Raw genomic sequence first — 22,072 nt, forward strand, 5'->3', positions numbered from 1 at the left:
GGAGTCACACTCAAAATTAAAGTGGAAAACCACACTACAAGCTAATCCAACTTTGATGTAATGTCCTTAAAACAAGTCAAAATGAGGCTCAGTAGTGTGTGTGGTCTCCATGTGCCTGTATGACCTCCCTACAACACCTGGGCATGCTCCTGATGAGGTGGCGGATGGTCTCCAAAGGGATCTCCTCCCAGACCTGGACTTAAGCATCCGCCAACTCCTGGACAGTCTGTGGTGCAACGTGGCATTGGTGGATGGAGCGAGACATGATGTCCCAGATGTGCTCAATTGGATTCAGGTCTGGGGAACGGGCGGGCCAGTCCATAGCATCAATGCCTTCCTCTTGCAGGAACTGCTGACACACTCCAACCACATGAGGTCTAGCATTGTCTTGCATTAGGAGGAACCCAGGGCCAACCGCACCAGCATATGGTCTCACAAGGGGTCTGAGGATCTCATCTCGGTACCTAATGGCAGTCAGGCTACCTCTGGCGAGCACATGGAGGGCTGTGCGGCCCCCCAAAGAAATGCCACCCCACACCATGACTGACCCACCGCCAAATCGGTCATGCTGGAGGATGTTGCAGGCAGCAGAACGTTCTCCACGGCGTCTCCAGACTCACGTCTGTCACGTGCTCAGTGTGAACCTGCTTTCATCTGTGAAAAGCACAGGGTGCCAGTGGCGAATTTGCCAATCTTGGTGTTCTCTGGCAAATGCCAAATGTCCTGCACGGTGTTGGGCGGTAAGAACAACCCCCACCTGTGGACGTCGGGCCCTCATACCACCCTCATGGAGTCTGTTTCTGACCGTTTGAGCAAACACATGCACATTTGTGGCCTGCTGGAGGTCATTTTGCAGGGCTCTGGCAGTGCTCCTCCTGCTCCTCCTTGCACAAAGGCGGAGGTAGCGGTCCTGCTGCTGCGTTGTTGCCATCCTACGGCCTCCTCTATGTCTCCTGATGTACTGGCCTGTCTCCTGGTAGCGCCTCCATGCTCTGGACACTACGCTGACAGACACAGCAAACCTTCTTGCCACAGCTCGCATTGATGTGCCATCCTGGATGAGCTGCACTACCTGAGCCACTTGTGTGGGTTGTAGACTCCGTCTCATGCTACCACTAGAGTGAAAGCACTGCCAGCATTCAAAAGTGACCAACACATCAGCCAGGAAGCATAGGAACTGAGAAGTGATCTGTGGTCACCACCTGCAGAACCACTCCTTTATTGGGGGTGTCTTGCCTATAATTTTGGTACTTTAATTCAGTAAAGTACATATTTTTTTAATAGTTTTATAATCCTTAGCAGATTCTTATTGAAGTCACCTAACATGATCCATTCATTTGACCAATGCATTCAATTACTGTGGTGATAATATTGTTAATGGAGTCTACTTGGTCTGTAAATCAATGACATGTAGAGCTATTTTAACAAAAAGACTTCAAAATGTAGAGGGACAATGTCACGTGAAATCTTCATAGACAGTCATATATCGATGACATGCTCCCCCACCTAGAGTGCACCTATCAATTCTATATATTATGTAACCCTGGATTTTTAACTCAGTGTCAGAAATGTTCCTACTCAACCATGTCTCTAAAATTGTTAATAGATCAACATCAAATCAAATCACATTTTATTTGTCAGATGGACCGAATACAACAGCTGTAGACCTTACAGTGAAATGCTTACTTACAAGTCCTTAACCAACAATTTAGTATTTACTCAATTAAACTGAAGTAAAAAAATGAAAAATAAAACATCTTGGTCAGAGCCTTGGTTACATCCACCCTGCTTGCAGAGATTTTTCATCCCTGTGTGAATGATTATGTGAATCGGTGGTCTCAGTCTCTGCTCTTGACTTTCCTCACTCCTCTCTTTGGGAACAGCCGTCTTCCATCAAGATATTTGTCGTTGGAGTCACACAGGATGACAATGTTGTCCTCTGTGTGCTGCTCTCGCTGTGTGCTGCTCTGGCTGTGTGGTGTCTGGCTGTGTGGTGCTCCGGCTGTGTGGTGCTCCAGCTGTGTGGTGCTCCAGCTGTGTGGTGCTCTGGCTGTGTGCTGCTCCGGCTGTGTGGTGCTCCGGCTGTGTGGTGCTCCAGCTGTGTGGTGCTCCGGCTGTGTGCTGCTCTGGCTGTGGTGCTCTGGCTGTGTGCTGCTCTGGCTGTGCGCTGCTCTGGCTGGGTGGTGTCTGGCTGGGTGATGTCTGGCTGTGTGCTGCTCTGGCTGTGTGGTGCTCTGGCTGTGTGGTGCTCTGGATGTGTGCTGGTCTCGCTGTGTGGTGTCTGGCTGTGTGGTGTCTGGCTGTGTGCTGCTCCGGCTGTGTGCTGCTCTGGCTGTGTGGTGTCTGGCTGTGTGTTGTCTGGCTGTGTGGTGTCTGGCTGTGTGCTGCTCCGGCTGTGTGCTGCTCTGGCTGTGTGGTGTCTGGAGTGATGCTCTCCATGGGGCAGGGGTTGAGAATATGTGTTTGTGTGCTAGTGCTGTGGTTGTTGGGTGTGTGGCTGTCAACGCAGGGTGTTGAATGCCTGTGTGCAATTCAACAAACATTCAAGCGGCACAAACAATGAATTAAAGTAAAAAAGGCACATTTGACAAACACATTTACAGAAGAATTGTGGCAGAGAAGTTGGGTCTAGTGAGAAACTTGTGTCTCACATGAGGTGCACTGAATATTGTAGGGATTGTTTCAGATGGTCCCATATGCAAGTAGAGGAGCAGATCTATATAGCAATACAAAACAATGTAAGAAGTCTGTGTGCAGGAGTGCATCGTCATGATGAGTGGATAGCATGTGCAGTGCAACCCTGCATATGAGTGTCTATTTTCATTTCATCATAGCATTGCCCCCAGTGCTGCTGAAAGACAACGTCTCTTTGAGTCTCTTTCCCTCCCTGTCCCTGGTTGTCTGCTGGCCCTTCCTTATCCCAGTGTCCAGAGATGTCCCTTCAAAGAGGCGAGCCATGAAGGCCATGCCGTTCTCTCTGATGTAGGACTTCCCAGCGAACGTGTAGAGAATAGGGTTGGCACAGCTGCTGATGAAGGCCAGAGCGGAGGTCACAGCACGACTGGACTGCCATATTATATATAGTCTGCAGAGGGAGGGATGCAGTTCATGTTGCCATTAGTTTTTTCACTATCATTGTATGGTGGTGCTTCTGTTATATTCAAATGGAAGGGGAAATGTTGGGTCAGTTGGTGAGCACTTACCTCTTTTTTGTTGCTGAATCGTCTTTCAAATGCTCAGCCACAACCTAGGAGAAGCAACCACAGAGCAAAACCTTTCCTTCATTCCTTCACTGTCAAATAGCACAACTTCCTGTGCTGCTCACCACATTCTGAGTGAAATGTCAAAATGAACCAATCCCTTATGATCACGCACCTGTATTATGTTGATGACGTGATAGGGCAACCAGAAGATGGCAAACATCACAACGATGGCCAGGATGAGATTCTCACTGCGGACCTTGCGATGGAATTTGGTCTGTCTGAGGCGTCTCAGGATGCAGACGTAGCTGCTCACTATAATCCCGTACGGAACCAGGAATCCCACTACAGTCTCAAAGGTGTACTGGAACACCAACTGAACATGAAACATGAGGTAACGATTAACTGCTCACATGCATAGCATAGTGGAATACCAGGCGTATTTGAACATGAATGAGTCTGTCATAACAAGATCTCGAGCAAAAATGTAGGATTGGTTAGGATTTATGATTTTAGTAGTCATATCATGACCGTACCTGTCTCAACATAAATAACAATGCACTTAAACCAGAACAATATATTATGTACCTAACTCCACTATTAACTTAATATTCACTTCTTAAACTTACATGTTGAGGCATTCTGTGATCTGAGGCACAAACCCGTTGGGTTTTGTTCTGTTCGTTACGATCATCCCTCTGCTCCCTGAACACCAGAGCTGGGATAGCCATGAAGAACACCAGGACCCAGAGCACAACTATTGCCCGCACTACCATCTTCTTGCTGGCCAGGGCCGCTACCCGCTGGGGCCAAACCACTGCCACCAGCCTGTGCAGGCTCATCAGCGTGATGAGGAAGATGGAGGCATACATGTTCGTGTTGCACAGGTAAAACACCCCCTTGCACATGTAGGTGCCAAAGTCCCAGTTCCGCCTAGCCAAATAGATGATGAAGAAGATGGTGAGGCACATGAGGGAGCCGTCGGCGCACGCCAGGTTGAGGATGAGGATGGTGGTGACGGAGCGTCGGCGGGCACGGGCCAGGATACTCCAGATGATGAAGAGGTTCCCTGGAACGCCAAGGAGGAAGACCAGGCCCAGGATCAGGGCCCCAATGGCTGTGGTGGCGTTGTTACTCACAACACTGGGATCCTCAACAGTGCTGTTCGAGAACAGGACATTGATGTAATCTTTGATCTCTGTGTCATTGAAGACATCAAGGAAGGAGATGGATGAGTCGGAAGAACGAAGGAAGTCACTGTCATTGGCCATTGGGATTGTTATTGATTCTGAGGGAGAGAGGTGAACAGAGAGAAAGAGAAAGAGTCATATATAGTACTATTTGGGTGAAATTCCACCTGTTCTTATGAAGCTTGGATTTGGGAAGTGGCATCGAGCTTGATCTTCGAACCCAAGTTAGGTGGATTGTTTTGCATATTACATATTGTTTGCACCAATTGAATCCAAGTGCCAAAGGGTTGGACTACGGTTTGATTTGGGATTGGAGATACATAGCTCTCTCTATCTCCTATTACTCTTCTCTCCTTGCGGTAGACAATGTTTTTGCAGCACACATAAAATGTGATGCCACTGAATCAGGCAAGCAAATATTCACATTAGGCCTCCTGGCAAACAGTACACTGGCAGAGCACTGAGACGGCATGCTAAAACATGCCAAATGTTAACACTGCTCCTTCGAAAGACTCTCTCTTTCTCTCACAATACTCAACATTGGCACAATCCTATCCTCCTATCATCAAAGGCATTGTACTTGTCTTCCTCCATGCTGTAAGTTCTGTTTCTAACTTTCTGTCAAGTTATGCAGAGGAATGACACCAAATAATGGTTCACAGAAGTGGAAATCGTGTCAATCATCACACTAATTTGACAGGCTATTAACAGGGCAACAAGTTCCCCTCTTCCAGTTATTTTAACAAAGAAAAAAGGGGGGGGGGGGGGAAACGAAATTGAAACAGTTCAAATTGTACTGTATTATAATTGCACTATATGCTGGTTGAATTGCTAGAAAGAATACAACTGTTCTTTGGGAATGTGAGAACATAAAACACACCCTACTTTCCAGACTGCGGCACTATAGCAGCTTTAGTGTCTTTCAAAAGCAGATCAGTGTAGAGATGTGTAAACATGAGGAACCAAGGCAGAGTTAGGTCAACAGCAAGGAACACAGAACCACACAGAGACAGGAAGGGCTCGCCAACAGATGGAGAAGAGGGGGAGAGAGGAGACAGAGAGAGATGGAACTTGATGCAATGAGAAAATACATGAAGAAAAGAGGAAAGAAATGTAAAAGTTTTGTAAAGGAATGGAAAGAGAATGGAAAATGAATGAGGAACGATTAAAGAGATATGGAGAGAGAGAGAAAGAGAGAGAAAGAGAGAGAGAGATGGAGCGAGAGAGAGAGAGCGAGACAGAAAATGACAATGAGCATACAATGATAATACAGTATGTGCCAGATAAAAGTTCAGGAGATTTGCAGCCACTCACCTTATTAACCAATTAAGCATTTAGAGGATGATGAAGATGATGATAAAGAGCAATGGATCTGAGTAGGGCATGTATTATGTGGTGGGATCAGTTTTCTATTTTTCTATGCTCTCTTTTTGTTTCTCTTTTCTGACAGCTCGTATCCCAATCCCTCTCTCTTTCTGACAGACTATGTTCTTCTTTACAACTGCTTTCCCCGATATTGTGCCTAAAAAATGTGCTGCCCCATGCTGTGAGGGGCAAGAGAGGTGTGTTCTCTCTCTCTCTCTCTCTCTCTCTCTCTCTCTCTCTCTCTCTCTCTCTCTCATTTTTTTTTAACCTTTATTTAACTAGGCAAGTCAGTTAAGAACACATTCTTATTTACAATGACAGCCAACCCCAGCCCAGACCCAGACAACGCTGGACCAAATGTGCACCGCACTATGGGACTCCCAATCATGGCCAGTTGTGATACAGCCTGGAATCAAACCAGGGTCTGTAGTGACACCTCTAGTACGCAGATGCAGTGCCTTAGACCACTGCGCCACTCGGAAACCCAAATGATACTTCATCTGCTAGTGAAATCTAATAACAATTATGTTATTATGCTCTGCAAAATTTGTAAAAAACAATTGCTGTACAAATTGTTACAATCTTTAAACATTTCCCATTCTCATCCATCACAGTGGATATTTCTGTATCCCCAGGTTACCTATAAGAGTGTGTTGATGACGCAAACATACAATTTTCACAACCATGATCCACCAAACCACACAAGCGCAAACATGTACACAGAGAGAGTGTTAGACACGAATCACACACATGCACACACTTGCTCACAGAGCTCTGACACTTACCCAGGAATGTTGGTTATTTCCGGGGTAGGGCACAAGGTAAAAAGAGGACAGCAGAAGCAGAGACGGAAAGTTAAGGAGTGAGTGAAAAATGATACTCCCTTGTCCAGGTACATAAAGACATGGACCTCACCATCACACACACATTTGATTTCTTCAGAACTGACAGTTGTCAGTTCCTGTCTAACACACTCACCACCAAAACATGCATCCAGCCACTCTCTTTTCTGATTTTAGCTCTGTCGTTGAAATATAAATGTATTATCATAAACACTTCCTTCCCCCTGGTGTTTGGATACACTGAATATATGATATGAGCTTTTAGCAGACACTCTTATCCAGAGCAACTAGGGTTAAGTGCTTTGCTCAAGGGCACATCAACAGATTTTTTTTAAACCTAGATGGCTCAGGGATTAGAACCAGCGACCTTTCGGTTACAGGCCCAACTCTCTTAACCGCTAGGCTACCTGCCACACTCTTTCATCTCCTATACCTCTCAAATTCAAATCTGGACCTCGAAGTCAGTTCCAGTGCTTTTTTCATTCTTCCCCTCTAATCAGAGACTCATTTAGACCTGTGACACCTGGTGGGTGCAGTTAATTATCAGGTAGAACAAAAAAACAGCCGGTACTCCGGACCTCCAGGGTAGGATTTTAACACCCCTGTCCTGTACTGTATATATTCACCTTCTGGGAATGTTATGGAAAGACTGTTCCACCTTTTTTCCACATGGTGGCAACATATCCACATAATTCTATTTTCCTCCGTCAATGAGTATGACATTCAACTGTTGACATCAGCTGAAACCCAGCCTGAGGATTTGACCCACATATCATCCTTCTAATTTGTAACACTCATTTGCCTCCCAAATAAAACGCTACTGATTATATCAACTCTAAAGAGCTCTTTTTACATTTCTTGCCAAAACTCCATGAAGGCCAGATAATTCTGAAAGACACCATAATCCTACTGAATTATCCCAATCCCCCCCAATTTAAACTATAACCCTAAATAATAAGCAGTCTTTAGGCAATGCTCAATCTTGATTGTGCAACAACATTCACCAAATTGAACTATCTTAATTTGGATAAAAGATACCATTACCCACATCCCCAAGAGTATGAACTATAGAAAGTGAGACACAAAAAAAAAGCTTCCAACTCCTGTATAGCATAATGATTGTGAGAACTGGAGGAGGGGTGAGCGACAGAGAGAAGGGGGGGGGGGGGGATAGAGAAAGAGAGGGAGGGAGCATGTTTATTTAAGCTTTTCGTCTCCCGTCTCAGACAGAGTGCAGACAGACTACAGAGGATAATCAGAAACAGATCTCGCAAGGCAAGGCGAGGAAGGGAGGAAGAGAGGGAGGGGGTGAGCCTGGGAGAGCTGGAGGAGGGAAAAGAGAAAGGGGGAGAGGGGTAATGGGAGGAGAAAGGGAAGAAAACAGAAGAGGGGTGGGGGCTGTCATGTAAAACACCACAGGAAACAGCCTGGCCTCTTCATGCTCTCTGAGTGACAGCGAAGCATCATTGTCCTTCTTGTGACAAAGAGCACTGGGACATTCAGTGAGGCCACAGCAGGGAGGAACAGCCCACCAGCCAAACATCTGGCTCAAGAGGGCCAGTTCATTACTTGTATTACACTCGAGTTGATGCCATTTAAAAAGTTTGGTGATGGGGGAGGCAGAAAACGCCTGGAAATACAAGGATGTGATGTCAAACTGTCAGAGGAAATGTATGCAATAATCTACAGTATATGCCACATAACTGATTAATTATTCATAAGAACTTGGTAAAAAATCTCAAAGCAAGCAAACCTCCTCAGCTCATGGACATAGGCAGGGGGAGAGGGGAGGGGGTCTCCTTGACTGACAACCCAAATGTCCTATGGAATTCCAGTAACGGTCCAACTGTGCTGAGAAACCCACCCAAAGGCAATTAAGGGTAAAGTACTACAAAAATATTTGATACACTTTTTTTTCTGGTCGAATAGAAGAAAGGATGGCGAGAGAGCAATAGAATGAAACACTGATAGCCTGTGATGGAATAGATAGATAACGGTCCGATCGTTTGCGAATTTCAAAGAACTCAACGATATAGGCTAGCCTACGCATAACATTTGTCTTCTCCAAAACTTCGAATGAAATAGATGAAGCGGTGGTCCAAAAATATGTCTTATCGGCGGAAGACATTGTAAAAAGTTACAGAGAGAGTTTCTGAGCAAGAACGACCACAATAACGAATGTTGGACCTACCCTTGAACGTATACATTTTGCGAAAACGTCGATGTTTTTTTTTTTAAAAGACCAAGGAAAGTATTATTATTATTGGATCACACTTAGGTAGATCTCAATCTTTTCAGCCAGGGTGTTCTCTTCATCAGTCTCTCTGATTTATTCCGCGTGCTGAGGGGATGGGGGCCGCGCCGGGTTCGGGCTGGGAGGAGGGGGAGTTCGAGTTCAAGTTGGTTTTTGAGGAGGACCCGCCGCGCCAACTCCGGGGCCCATCCCCGCTGCGCAACGCGGACCAGGAGCACACCGTCGCAGGGGAGAGGACAGAGAGCTCCCTGTCGCTCCCAACGTCGAGCAATACTGGTTAGAACACTTTCTTGGATAGTGTGTGTGAATGTGTGTGACAGTGAGAGAGAGATTGACAGAGAGAGAATGACAGGAAGGGAAAAAGAAGATGGTCAATGGTTCCCAATGTTGACGCCTAATCCACACTGTAGTGATTTGTCTCTGTGTGGTGTATGTCATGAGAATTATTTAGTTTGACTTGATCTGAGTATGTTCATCATTGGTAAAAGTATGAGGCCTCCTGTTCTCTCTGCCCCCCACCCCCCCCCCCCCCCCCCCCCCCCCCCCTCTCTCTCTCTCTACCTGGATATAGATAAGTTATGTGTCTGGATGTAGGCCTAGTGTGTGCTTGTCTGCGTGTGGGGGATGTGTGTGTTCGTGTGTATGGAGTTTGCGTGCTGTGTATTGCATGCTTGTGCTTGCCTGTATCTTGTGTGATTGTGTGTGTGTGTGTGTGTGTGTAAGGGCAGAATTCAATGTGGTTCTAATCAGCTGTGCGTGTGAGTGAAGTTAACAGCTGCCATCTGGATTGAAACCTCAATCTCTGTTTACCGAGCATGCACCACACCTCCCTCCCTCCGTTCTCCCTCCTTTACTTTCTCCCTCCCTCTCCTTCACCCCCTTTCTTCTAACCCCCCCTTTCAGCTTTCATACACACCCCTCTCACCCACCCACGCATCTCTTTGCCGCCCACACTGGGCATAAAATAGTCATACCACACCCTATAGCCTTAAACGTACTACAAGAGAAGTTACCACGGTGCGTACTGTACCTCTTCACTGCTGCACTAGGCTGACCAATGATCCATAATGGACACTGGACAGTGGTGGACACGGTGCTTTACAGTGACCCTAACTCCCTGGTACTGTCTACTGCACCACCACGCCACAGCAGGGTAATGTTTAGTGTAATGTGCAGTTAAAACACCAGTAAGGGACATTTCCTTACCTATTGTATTACCATTCTTGAGAGTTAGGGATACTTTTTCTAGTAGTAGTTTCACTCTTCAACGTGAATGTATTTTGTCTCTGTACTCTCTTAACAGTGAACTCAGTAGGATACAGCTTACCATGTCAACTGTAACTGAGAGCCTCCTGACACTTGTTCCACCTTTTGTGTTTGGTCACAGACAGCCACCTGGCGGCCACTCATGTAGGCCAGCCAATCGGCATCCCTACCCCACCGTCTTCTTCAGCCAGTCAAAGGGCTGGGATGCATTCCCCGCCCCCCAGGCGTGCCTTGGTGAGGGAGTTCAGCGGGACTTATGAGAGTCTTCCAGCGCGATCTGTACAAGTGAGTGGTCAGAGATGGGCCAGTTACTCTCCTGGTCAGTGAGAGTGGGACAGAGATGCTGGAAACCATACCTGTCCTTACAGTATGGTCCCTACTGTACATGTCTCTATTGTTAACCCTATCAGTCCCGAGACCCCAGCAAAAATCAGCTTTTCATTTTACATGACTTTCATTTATCTGCATGTCTAGCTGTTATATTTAGCCTCACAATGAGGCGTTTTACCAACAAGTACAACACAAAAACCATTTGACATAAACTGTCGCCTTCAAATGTCAACACAAAAAAGGTCCAAAGCAAAGCAACAATTTAAAAAAAAATCAAAATAAAGCTGTAAGTACAGAAATGATTTTCTCAGTGGGAAATGAATATCCACCTAGTCAGTGACAACCGTGTGGAGTATGTGACAGCAACGATGTGAGCTTTTTACAGTATTATAGACGCTATGTCCTACAGATGTGCTATGATCTTCTATGTAGAAATACCCCTTACCTTCCAGCGACTCCTATGCAGCTTGTGAGAGTCATAGAACAAAACATGTCCATGTTTCTGAGAGTCTCAGCTTTTCATAGATATGTTTAATAGTTTGTAACTCTAACCATTTGGACTCTACAGACGTTTCTGTAAAAAGACCCGTCCCGGGACCGTCTCTGGGATCTGCCCTTGTCTCACAAACACTGCTCTAGCTTAGCCCCGGTTAATCACACAGACTAATGGTTGTTACCAACAGAAGCAGAAGAAATAGACAAATTCATTGGTACAAGAGGTCTGTAGCTCAAACGCACAATGTTAAAGGGGTTAGAAGTCCAAATCGCACCGGCGTTGCAGTGGGACTCACTGGGTCAATGTTCTGACATATGTCTGTCTGTATGTCTGGTTTTCTCCATCTCTCTCTCTCTCTCCCAGGTCTCAGAGTCCCGTGTGTTGGAGTGCCCTAGCATCCAGATCACTACTATCTCTCCAGAGGATGACACTGCCCCAGCAGGAAGTAACTACTGGGACACAGGAGGTGGCTGGGAGAGGGAGCGCCTCTACCTCCCCTTACTGGACCCATTCTGCTACCGCGACGGCGGCACCGGCACTGGGTCCCTGAGCCCAAGCCCGGCCTCCAGCCCCTCTTCTCGTGGCTGGCTCAGTCCTGCGTCCAGCTGTGATTCGCTGCTAGTAGAGGAGGAGGATCTCAATGAGGTCACTTCCCATTTCTGCCTGTCGCCCTCCTCCCGGCCAACCTCCCCGGGGGGTAAGAAGCGCAGGAACTCCCCCCTGGCCTCCCCCTGCACCTCCCGCAGGAGCAGCTACTCTGAGGACCACTCCTGTAACCAGGAGGAAGGAGACTCCACCTCTCAGTCACAGGGTCCCAACAGCAGCTTTGAGCTGAGCATCCCACAGAAGACCAGGAAGACGTCACTGGAGCAGGTCAGCTGGTGGTTTGTAGATCTTAAGTTCCATAGTTTGTTTTCATGCTCAACCAGTCTGGTGTCCCTGGTTTGTGTCCTCCAGGTTTCCCCCAGGGAGGTGGAGCAAGTGCAGGCTCCAGCCCATAGCTCCCACTGCCCACTCCCAGAGCCGCTGCAGCAGAGGAGAGAGGCCCCTTCCATGGGCATGGACTACCTGTCTGTGCCCCCTGCTCTGGGCTGGGGGAGGACCAGAGCCAGCGCCCACAGCCCTCTGTTCAGGTTACACAATGTGTTTATACAGTATCCCTCAATAGTGTGTTGCAATTATTATTCTTTGGGTGGCCAGGATGTTCCCCTCAGCCCCGCCCACACATCTGACTGGTCCATTGTTCTTACAGATCCAATGCTCTGCCACCACTTGATTGGCCTCTGCCAACTCAGTTTGACCAATATGAACTGCGTATCGAGGTGCAGCCCCGCCCACACCACCGAGCCCACTACGAGACGGAGGGAAGCAGAGGAGCCGTCAAGGCATCACCAGGGGGACATCCGGTTGTTAAGGTATAATAAGTCAATTAAATTGATTATGGTTTCAATCCCAAACTAACACATACTGTATGAATTGAGTGTGCAAAATATTAAGAACACCTGCTCTTTCCATGACATAGACTGACCAGGTGAATCCAGGTGAAAGCTATGATCCCTCACTTGTTAAATCCACTTCAATCAGTGTAGATGAAGGGGAGGAGACAGGTTAAAGAAAGATTTTTAAGCCTTGAGACAGTCGAGACATGGATTGTGTATGTGTGCCATTCAGAGGATGAATGGACAAGACAAAAGATTTAAGTGCCTTTGAACAGGGTATGGTATTAGCTTCCAGGCGCACCAGTTTGTGTCAAGAACTGCAACGCTGCTGGGTTTTTCCATGCTCAACAGTTTCCCGTGTGTATCAAGATTGGTCCACCACCCAAAGGACATCCAGACAACTTAACACAACTGTGGGAAGCATTGGAGTCAACATGGGCCTGCACCTCTTTCGCCATCTGGCCCGGTCCCTTCGTCGACACGGCGCACCGCCGTACCACCACGACTGGTCCGCAGACGTAATTCCATAGCTGTGCCTTCAACCGGCCTTTGCCGGACGTCAGAGCAGACGCTTCTACTTACCCCGGCCTGCTAACTTTAAACGCTGTGTCTCCCGCGTGCTAGCGTAGCAACGACGACCGCGGCTTCCCTGTTCCATCTATTGCTGTACACTGGACCCTATGATCATTTGACTGCATAGCTGATGCCTTTGTCTTAGCTGATTAGCTGTTGTTGTCTTAACCTTTGTTGTCTTAGCTAGCTCTCCCAATCAACACCTGTGATTGCTTTATGCCTCGCTTTATGTCTCTCTCAAATGTCAATATGCCTTGTATACTGTTGTTTAGGATAGTTATCATTGTTTTAGTTTAATGTGGAGCCCCTAGCCACAATCAACATGCCTTAGATACCTCCTTTGTCCCATCTCCTACACATGCGGTGACCTCACCCAGTATAACCAGCATGTCCAGAGATGCAACCTCTCTTATCATCACTCAGTGCCTGGGCTTACCTCCACTGTACCCGCACCCCACCATACCCCTGTCTGCACATTATGCCCTGAATCTTTTCTACCACGCCCAGAAATCTGCTCCTTTTATTCTCTGTCCCCAACGCACTAGACAACCAGTTTTGCTAGCCTTTAGCCGTACCCTCATCCTACTCCTCCTTTGTTCCTCGGGGATGTAGAGGTTAACCTAGGCCCTGCGTGTCCCAAGGCACTCTCATTTGTTGACTTCTGTAATCTGTAATCGAAAAAGCCTTGGTTTCATGCATGTTAACATCAGAAGCCTCCTCCCTAAGTTTGTTTTACTCACTGCTTTAGCACACTCCGCCAACCCTGATGTCCTTGCCGTGTCTGAATCCTGGCTTAGGAAGGCCACCAAAAATTCGGAGATTTCCATACCCAACTACAACATTTTCCGTCAAGATAGAACTGCCAAAGGGGGAGGAGTTGACAGCCTGCAAAGTTCTGTCACACTTTCCAGGTCTCTGCCCAAACAGTTCAAGCATCTAATTTTAAAAATGAATCTCTCCAGAAATAAGTCTCTCACTGTTGCCGCCTGTTATAGACCCCCCTCAGCTCCCAGCTGTGCCCTGGACACCATATGTGAATTGATTGCCCACCATCTTCAGAGTTCGTTCTGTTAGGTAACCTATACTGGGATATGCTTAACACCCCAGAAGTACTACAATCTAAGATAGATACCCTTAATGTCACACAAATCATCAAGGAAACCACCAGGTACAACCCTAAATCCGTAAACATGGGCACCCTCATAGATATTAGCCTGACCAACTTGTCCTCCAAATACACCTCTGCTGTTTTCAATCAGGATCTCAGTGATCACTGCCTCATTGCCTGCATCCGCTATGGGTCCGCGGTCAAACGACAACCACTCATCCCTGTTAAATGCTCCCTAAAACACTTCTGCGAGCAGGCCTTTCTAATCAACCTGGCCTGGGTATCCTGGAAGGATATTGACCTCAACCCGTCAGTCGAGGATGCCTGGTCGTTCTTTAAAAGTCGTTTTCTCACCAGCTTAAATAAGCATGCCCCTTTCAAAAAATGTAGAACTAAGAACAGATATATATATATAGCCCTTGGTTCACTCCAGACCTGACTGCCCTTGACCAGCAAAAAAACACCCTGTGGCGGACTGCAATAGCATCGAATAGTCCCCGCGATATGCAACTGTTCAGGGAAGTCAGGAACCAATACACACAGTCAGTCAGGAAAGCAAAGGCTAGCTTTTTCAAACAGAAATTTGCAACCTGTAGTCCATGGAGAACAAGAGCACCTCCTCCCAGCTGCCCACTGCACTGAGGCTAGGTAACACTGTCACCACCGATAAATCCATGATAATCTAACATTTCAATAAGCATTTCTCTACGGCTGGCCATGCTTTCCTCCTAGCTACCCCAACCCCTGCCAACAGCTCTGGACACCCCGCAGCTACTTGCCCGAGCCTCCCCAGATTCTCCTTCACCCAAATCCAGGTCGCAGATGTTGTGAAAGAGCTGCAAAACCTACAAATCAGCTGGGCTAGACAATCTGGACCCTCTCTTTCTAAAATTATCCGCCGCCATTGTTGCAACCCCTATTACCAGTTTGTTCAACCTCTCTTTCGTATCGTCCAAGATTCCTAAAGATTGGAAAGCTGCCGCGGTCATTCCCCTCTTTAAAGGGGGTGATACTCTAGACCCAAACTGTTATAGACCTATATCCATCCTGCCCTGCCTTTCTAAAGTCTTTGAAAGCCAAGTTAATAAACAGATCACTGACCATTTCGAATGCCATCGTACCTTCTCCGCTGTGCAATCCGGTTTCCGAGCTGGTCATGGGTTCACCTCAGCCGCGCTCAAGGTACTAAACGATATCATAACCGCCATCGATAAAAAACCTTACTGTGCAGCCGTCTTCATCGACCTGGCTAAGGCTTTCGACTCTGTCAATCAACGTATTCTTATCGGCAGACTCAATAGCCTTGGTTTCTCAAATTACTGCCTCGCCTGGTTCACCTACTTCGCAGACAGAGTTCAGTGTGTCAAATCGGAGGGCGTGTTGTCCGGACCTCTGGCAGTCTCTATGGGGGTACCACAGGGTTCAATTCTCGGGCCAACTCTTTTCTTTCTATATATCAACAATGTCGCTCTTGCTGCGGGTGATTCCCTGATCCACCTCTACGCAGACGACACCATTCTGTATACATCTGGCCCTTCTTTGGACACTTTGTTAACTAACCTCCAAACAAGCTTCAATGCCATACAACACTCCTTCCGTGGCCTCCAACTGCTATTAAACGCTAGTAAAACTAAATTTATGCTTTTCAACCGTTCGCTGCCCACACCCGCCTGCCCGACTAGCATCACTACTCTGGACGGTTCTGACCTAGAATACGTGGACAACTACATACAGTGGGGCAAAAAAGTATTTAGTCAGCCACCAATTGTGCAAGTTCTCCCACTTAAAAAGATGAGAGAGGCCTGTAATTTTCATCATAGGTACACTTCAACTATGACAGACAAAATTTGAAAAAAATCCAGAAAATCACATTGTAGGATTTTTAATGAATTTATTTGCAAATTATGGTGGAAAATAAGTATTTGGTCAATAACAAACGTTTATCTCAATACTTTGTTATATACCCTTTGTTGGCAATGACAGAGGTCAAACGTTTTCTGTAAGTCTTCACAAGGTTTTCACACACTGTTACTGGTATTTTGGCCCATTCCTCCATGCAGATCTCCTCTAGAGCAGTGATGTTTTGGGGCTGTTGCTGGGCAACACGGACTTTCAACTCCCTCCAAAGATCTTCTATGGGGTTGAGATCTGGAGACTGGCTAGGCCACTCCAGGACCTTGAAATGCTTCTTACAAAGCCACTCCTTCGTTGCCCGGGCGGTGTGTTTGGGATCATTGTCATGCTGAAAGACCCAGCCACGTTTCATCTTCAATGCCCTTGCTGATGGAAGGAGGTTTTCACTCAAAATCTCACGATACATGGCCCCATTCATTCTTTCCTTTACACGGATCAGTCGTCCTGGTCCCTTTGCAGAAAAACAGCCCCAAAGCATGATGTTTCCAACCCCATTCTTCACAGTAGGTATGGTGTTCTTTGGATGCAACTCAGCATTCTTTGTCCTCCAAACACGACGAGTTGAGTTTTTACCAAAAAGTTATATTTTTTGGTTTCATCTGACCATATCACATTCTCCCAATCTTCTTCTGGATCATCCAAATGCTCTCTAGCAAACTTCAGACGGGCCTGGACATGTACTGGCTTAAGCAGGGGGACACATCTGGCACTGCAGGATTTGAGTCCCTGGTGGCGTAGTGTGTTACTGATGGTAGGCTTTGTTACTTCCATTTCCTAATAATTGCTCCCACAGTTGATTTCTTCAAACCAAGCTGCTATTGCAGATTCAGTCTTCCCAGCCTGGTGCAGGTCTACAATTTTGTTTCTGGTGTCCTTTGACAGCTCTTTGGTCTTGGCTATAGTGGAGTTTGGAGTGTGACTGTTTGAGGTTGTGGACAGGTGTCTTTTATACTGATAACAAGTTCAAACAGGTGCCATTAATACAGGTAACGAGTGGAGGACAGAGGAGCCTCTTAAAGAAGAAGGTCTGTGAGAGCCAGAAATCTTGCTTGTTTGTAGGTGACCAAATACTTATTTTCCACCATAATTTGCAAATAAATTAATTAAAAAAAAAATCCTACAATGTGATTTTCTGGATTTTTTTTCCTAATTTTGTCTGTCATAGTTGAAGTGTACCTATGATGAAAATTACAGGCCTCTCTCGTTTTTTTAAGTGGGAGAACTTGCACAATTGGTGGCTGACTAAATACTATTTTGCCCCACTGTATACCTAGGTGTCTGGCTAGACTGTAAACTCTCCTTCCAGACTCATATCAAACATCTCCAATCCAAAATCAAATCTAGAATCGGCTTTCTATTTCGCAACAAAGCCTCCTTCACTCACGCCGCCAAACTTACCCTAGTAAAACTGACTATCCTACCAATCCTCGACTTCGGCGATGTCATCTACAAAATAGCTTCCAATACTACTCAGCAAATTGGATGCAGTCTATCACAGTGCCATCCGTTTTGTTACCAAAGCGCCTTATACCACCCACCACTGTGACCTGTATGCTCTAGTCGGCTGGCCCTCGCTACATATTCGTTGCCAGACCCACTGGCCCCCAGGTCATCTATAAGTCTATGCTAGGTAAAGCTCCGCCTTATCTCAGCTCACTGGTCACGATAGCAACACCCACCCGTAGCACGCGCTCCAGCAGGTATATCTCACTGGTCATTCCCAAAGCCAACACCTCTTTGGTCGCCTTTCCTTCCAGTTCTCTGCTGCCAGTGACTGGAACAAATTGCAAAAATCGCTGAATCTGTAGACTTACATTTCCCTCACTAACTTGAAGCATCAGCTATCTGAGCAGCTAACCGATCGCTGCAGCTGCACATAGTCCATCTGTAAATAACCCACCCAGTCTACCTACCTCATCCCCATATTGTTTTTATTTACTTTGCTGCTCTTTTGCACACCAGTATCACTATTTACACACCATCATCTGCTCATCATCACCTGCTCATCTATTACTCCAGTGTTAGTCTGCTAAATTGTAATTACTTTGCTAGTATGGCCTATTTATTGCCTTACCTCCTCATGCCATTTGCACACGCTGTATATAGACTTTCTTTTTTTTCTATTGTGTTATTGACTGTACGCTTGTTTATTCCATGTGTAACTCTGTGTTGTTGTTTGTGTCGCACTGCTTTGCTTTATCTTGGCCAGGTCGCAGTTGTAAATGAGAACTTGTTCTCAACTAGCTTCCCTGGTTAAATAAAGTTGAAATAAAAATAAAATAAAAAAATAAAATCCCTGTAGAACGCTTTCGACACCTTGTAGTCCATTCCCCGATGAACTGAGGCTGTTCTGAGGGCAAACGGGGGGTTGCAACTCAATATTAGGAAGGTGTTCTTAATGTTTTGTACCCTCAGTATATATCTAAACAATAACTCTCTTTTCTGTCTCTCCCAGCTGACTGGGTACACAGAGAGACAGCCGCTCTCTTTGCAGGTGTTTGTGGGAACAGCTGATGACAGGTCCATCCGGCCTCATCCTTTCTATCAGATTCACAGGTAGGCGACCATGCGACAATACTACAGTGAATCTGTGATTGTATGTGCCTCCTCAGTGTTTTGGTGTGTTTTTGTATTTATTGTAAAAGCGTTTCTTCTGATCCTCAGGGTGACAGGGAAGATGGTGGGCACTGCCAGCCAGGAGAGCGTCCAAGCTGGCACCAAAATACTGGACATCCCCCTCAACCCAGATACCAACATGACTGCGCTGTGAGTAACAGAGAAACAAAGAGAATGGACACAAAAGGTTTGGATGGAGTAACAGAATAGGCAGAAAGAGTAGCTTTCCTGTGTATGTATATGTGTGTGTACTAAGTAAGTGTGTAGATGGTATTTTGTACCAGTGTGTGTGTGTCTATGTGGTGAATAAGACAGCCTTTCTGTCTCTCAGCATTGACTGTGCTGGCATTCTGAAGCTGAGGAACTCGGACATCGAGCTGAGGAAAGGAGAGACGGACGTAGGGAGGAAGAACACGCGTGTGCGCCTCGTGTTCCGTACCCACCTCCACCTGGCCCCTCACGTGGCCCCGCCTGGACGGGTGCTGGCCCTGCAGGTCGCCTCCCTTCCTATAGAGTGCTGTGAGTAGCCAGCCAACAATCACAGTCAACTCTCCCTGTCCTGACACTTTCTTTGAGTTTGTATTTTGATAAGGTATCATATTTAGCAATATCCTAGCGAATCATCTGTCTTCTCTTTCTCTCTCTGTGTCTCTCTATCTATCCCTCTCTCTCTCTCTCTCCTCTCAATCTCTCTCCTCAGCCCAGCGCTCTGCTCAGGAGCTGCCAGTGGTGGAGTCGGTCAGTCTTACATCCTGCTCTGTGGAAGGAGGGGAGGAGCTACTGTTGGGTGGGTCTAACTTCCTGCCCATGTCCAGAGTGCTTTTTATGGAAAGAGGGACAGGTAATGACGTGTGTGTGTGTGTGTGTGTGTGTGTGTGTGTGTGTGTGTGTGTGTGTGTGTGTGTGTGTGTGTGTGTGTGTGTGTGTGTGTGTGTGTGTGTGTGTGTGTGTGTGTGTGTGTGTGTGTGTGTGTGTGTGTGTGTGTGTGTGTAAGCATGATTGTGTACAATTCTTCAATGTTCAATGTGCACCATCCATTAAATAAGGTATAATTTATATCCTTATTTACCAGATGGAAAGCTACAGTGGGAAGAGGAGGCACATGTTGACCGTGACAACAGTAGTGAGGTAAATAATCTGTTTCTGGGTGTATGTGTGTTTGAGTGTGCGAGCATAAGTGTTCATGCACATGTACGAGAATTGTAATGTACATTGTTCATGTTGTCCTCCCCCAGTGCTTGCTGTGTGTGCGAGTTCCAGCCTATAGCGACCTCTCAGTGAGCCGCCCAGTATCTGTGTGCCTTTACGTCTCCAACGGGAAGAGAAAAAGGAGCAGCACTCACTGTTTCAAGTACCTGCCGGGTGAGTCTCGCCTCACTTCATCCATCAGCCTCTCAGCTGAGACTGGAACTATCTTTGTTGTTTTTGGTTCATTTTGAACAATTCATCTCCATGGTATTTATCTACGTGGTCAGGGACCAGACTACATATTACCACTTATTTTTCACCCTCAGTCATGTTTAAAGAGGAGGACCCTCTGCTGTCGCATCCCTCTGCCTTGCCCCTGGAGGGGGTGACACTCTGCTCCATGAGGGGGCCCAGCAGGGTGGACAGCGGTGTGCACCGGGGGAATGATCCCATGCTCGAGGAGGGAGGACTGGCCTTCCACCTTCCCCCCTACCCTTCAGCCTGCTCTCCCCCCTACCCCGGCCAGAGCTACCAGGAGTACTGCCACAAGCCGGAAGCTGTGGAGGAGAGCAGAGGTTCTCTGTCGGAGAGACACCCCAGCTTTGAGAACTTGGAGCTGGGCTTCACTGAGCTACTGCCTCCCTTTTACCCCAGAGTCCCCCAGCCTCCCTCCCCCTCCCCTTGGCTGGACTCCCCATACCTGTCTTCTTCCCCCTCTCCCTCCCACTCCTCCTCTCTGAGTCCCTTCCCCTCCAGCAGCCCCATCTCCTCCTCCCCTCGTCCCCCCATGACTACCTCTCCCTTCCCCCACTACCCCTACCCTCATGAGGTCTGCCCCTCGCCTCCTTCCAACCCTAGCCCGTATCAGGACTTCTACCCACCACCGTACTCCCACTATGAGGTATGGGACCACCAGGGCAGGGGACCTGGGGAAAGGGAAGCTCAGGCTGGACCTAAAATGCAGGAGAGCCCCCTGGAATTTGCCAGCTCATCATCCTTTCACCACATTACATTAGAGGAAGGTGAGAAGTTTGTGGGAGGTGTTCATTGGTGTTGGTCTCCATCGTTACAACAGTGACAATACATTTGTACCATGTTTGTTTGTATAGATTTATTGATACAGTATACAGCATGAATTCATATATAAATGTCTGACTGGTTGCTTTGTCTTTTTGCCTGCAGTGAATGAATTCATAGGAGAAGACATCAGATCCTTCCATTCGGGCTCACAGATGGACAGCCAACCGGGATGACAAGCTCCGTACTGTCCTGTCTTGTTCTGTTTTTATAGTATGAAGTGCGTTATTGATATCATATCACACCTTTTCCTATGCACTTGGTTTCTGACGTATTGCTCAAGTATGACAATACTGAATGGGGATTAAATAAAAGGGCACGGTTGTAAGTATGATCGAAGGTCACTGTTACAGTTTATATAAGGGAGACTAATGTTTTTAACCTGTTTTCAATATAAATTATACAAGTAAATGTCTGTTATGGGTCTGTTTGTGTATATAGCTTTAGTGTGCTTGTGTGTGCTTGAATAGATTGCCATTCTCTCCACCTGGGAGTCTAATATCTGTTATCACTGGAGCAAAATAAATTTAGCTCTGTCCAAAGCCCCTTGGTTGAGTGGCCCGAGTGAATACAGTCTGGACAGTATGGAGGAGGGTAATTGTTTCAGAGACGCTCTAGAAGGACAGATCTCCAGCCCTGTGATCCAGGTACACCCCTACCCTACAGGACTCAGGGCCAGGGGCAGGTAGTTTAGTCTCTATGTTGTTATGTAGGAAACTACAGGCTTCTTTGGTGCAAAGTAAACCCCAGTACGTATCATTGAGGCCAAACTGGGCTTCTGGACCAAAGCCCATCCTGCTGACGTTGTTGTAAGAGACTGCTATGTAGGCCTTCTTCCCTCTCCACTCTACCTCCCAGTTAAAGTGGGCCCCAGACAGACCATTCTTACACAGCACCTGGAGAATGTGGAACCTCTCTGGATGGTTGAGGCACAGTTTGGGTCCCTTCATTGTCACTTCCTGGTCTCCCTCAGTCAGGTGGAGGTTGTAGAAGACTGTGTTTGGGTTTAGTGTGAGCTGACAGGAATCTGTGGAGAGAGAGGAGAGGGAGAAAACAGAGCAGATATAATTAGGATGTGTGATTGGTGTAGAATAGACCTTACCTTGTGCGATAACATAAATGTACAGTCGTGGCTAAACGTTTTGAGAATGACACAAATATACATTTTCACATAGTCTGGTGCCTCAGTTTGTATGATGGACATTTGCATATAC

The 22,072-nt window shown here is 46.9% G+C and overlaps 2 protein-coding genes across 2 annotated transcripts; one reads left to right on the forward strand and one right to left on the reverse strand.

Moving 5' to 3' along the window:
* Window positions 1-2,315: 2,315 nt before the first annotated feature.
* Window positions 2,316-5,951, reverse strand: LOC110508159 (leukotriene B4 receptor 1-like). The gene is made up of 5 exons (XM_036966980.1): window positions 5,705-5,951; window positions 3,830-4,488; window positions 3,376-3,576; window positions 3,204-3,247; window positions 2,316-3,085 (listed from the first exon to the last, which is right to left on the reverse strand). The coding sequence occupies exons 2-5, from the start codon at window positions 4,469-4,471 to the stop codon at window positions 2,821-2,823; spliced, it is 1,152 nt and encodes a 383-aa protein (XP_036822875.1). The 5' UTR covers window positions 4,472-4,488; window positions 5,705-5,951; the 3' UTR covers window positions 2,316-2,820.
* Window positions 5,952-8,128: 2,177 nt separating this feature from the next.
* LOC110508500 (nuclear factor of activated T-cells, cytoplasmic 4) lies at window positions 8,129-22,072 on the forward strand. Its single transcript, XM_021589057.2, has 13 exons — window positions 8,129-9,127; window positions 10,239-10,402; window positions 11,307-11,816; window positions 11,901-12,076; window positions 12,196-12,358; window positions 18,433-18,533; window positions 18,642-18,743; window positions 18,925-19,112; window positions 19,294-19,434; window positions 19,666-19,721; window positions 19,829-19,955; window positions 20,108-20,803; window positions 20,964-22,072. Exons 1-13 carry the CDS (start codon window positions 8,947-8,949, stop codon window positions 21,032-21,034), a joined length of 2,676 nt encoding a protein of 891 aa, XP_021444732.1. The 5' UTR covers window positions 8,129-8,946; the 3' UTR covers window positions 21,035-22,072.

The sequence above is a fragment of the Oncorhynchus mykiss genome, chromosome 28 (assembly GCF_013265735.2).
Source record: "Oncorhynchus mykiss isolate Arlee chromosome 28, USDA_OmykA_1.1, whole genome shotgun sequence".
Classification (NCBI taxonomy): Eukaryota; Metazoa; Chordata; class Actinopteri; order Salmoniformes; family Salmonidae; genus Oncorhynchus; species Oncorhynchus mykiss.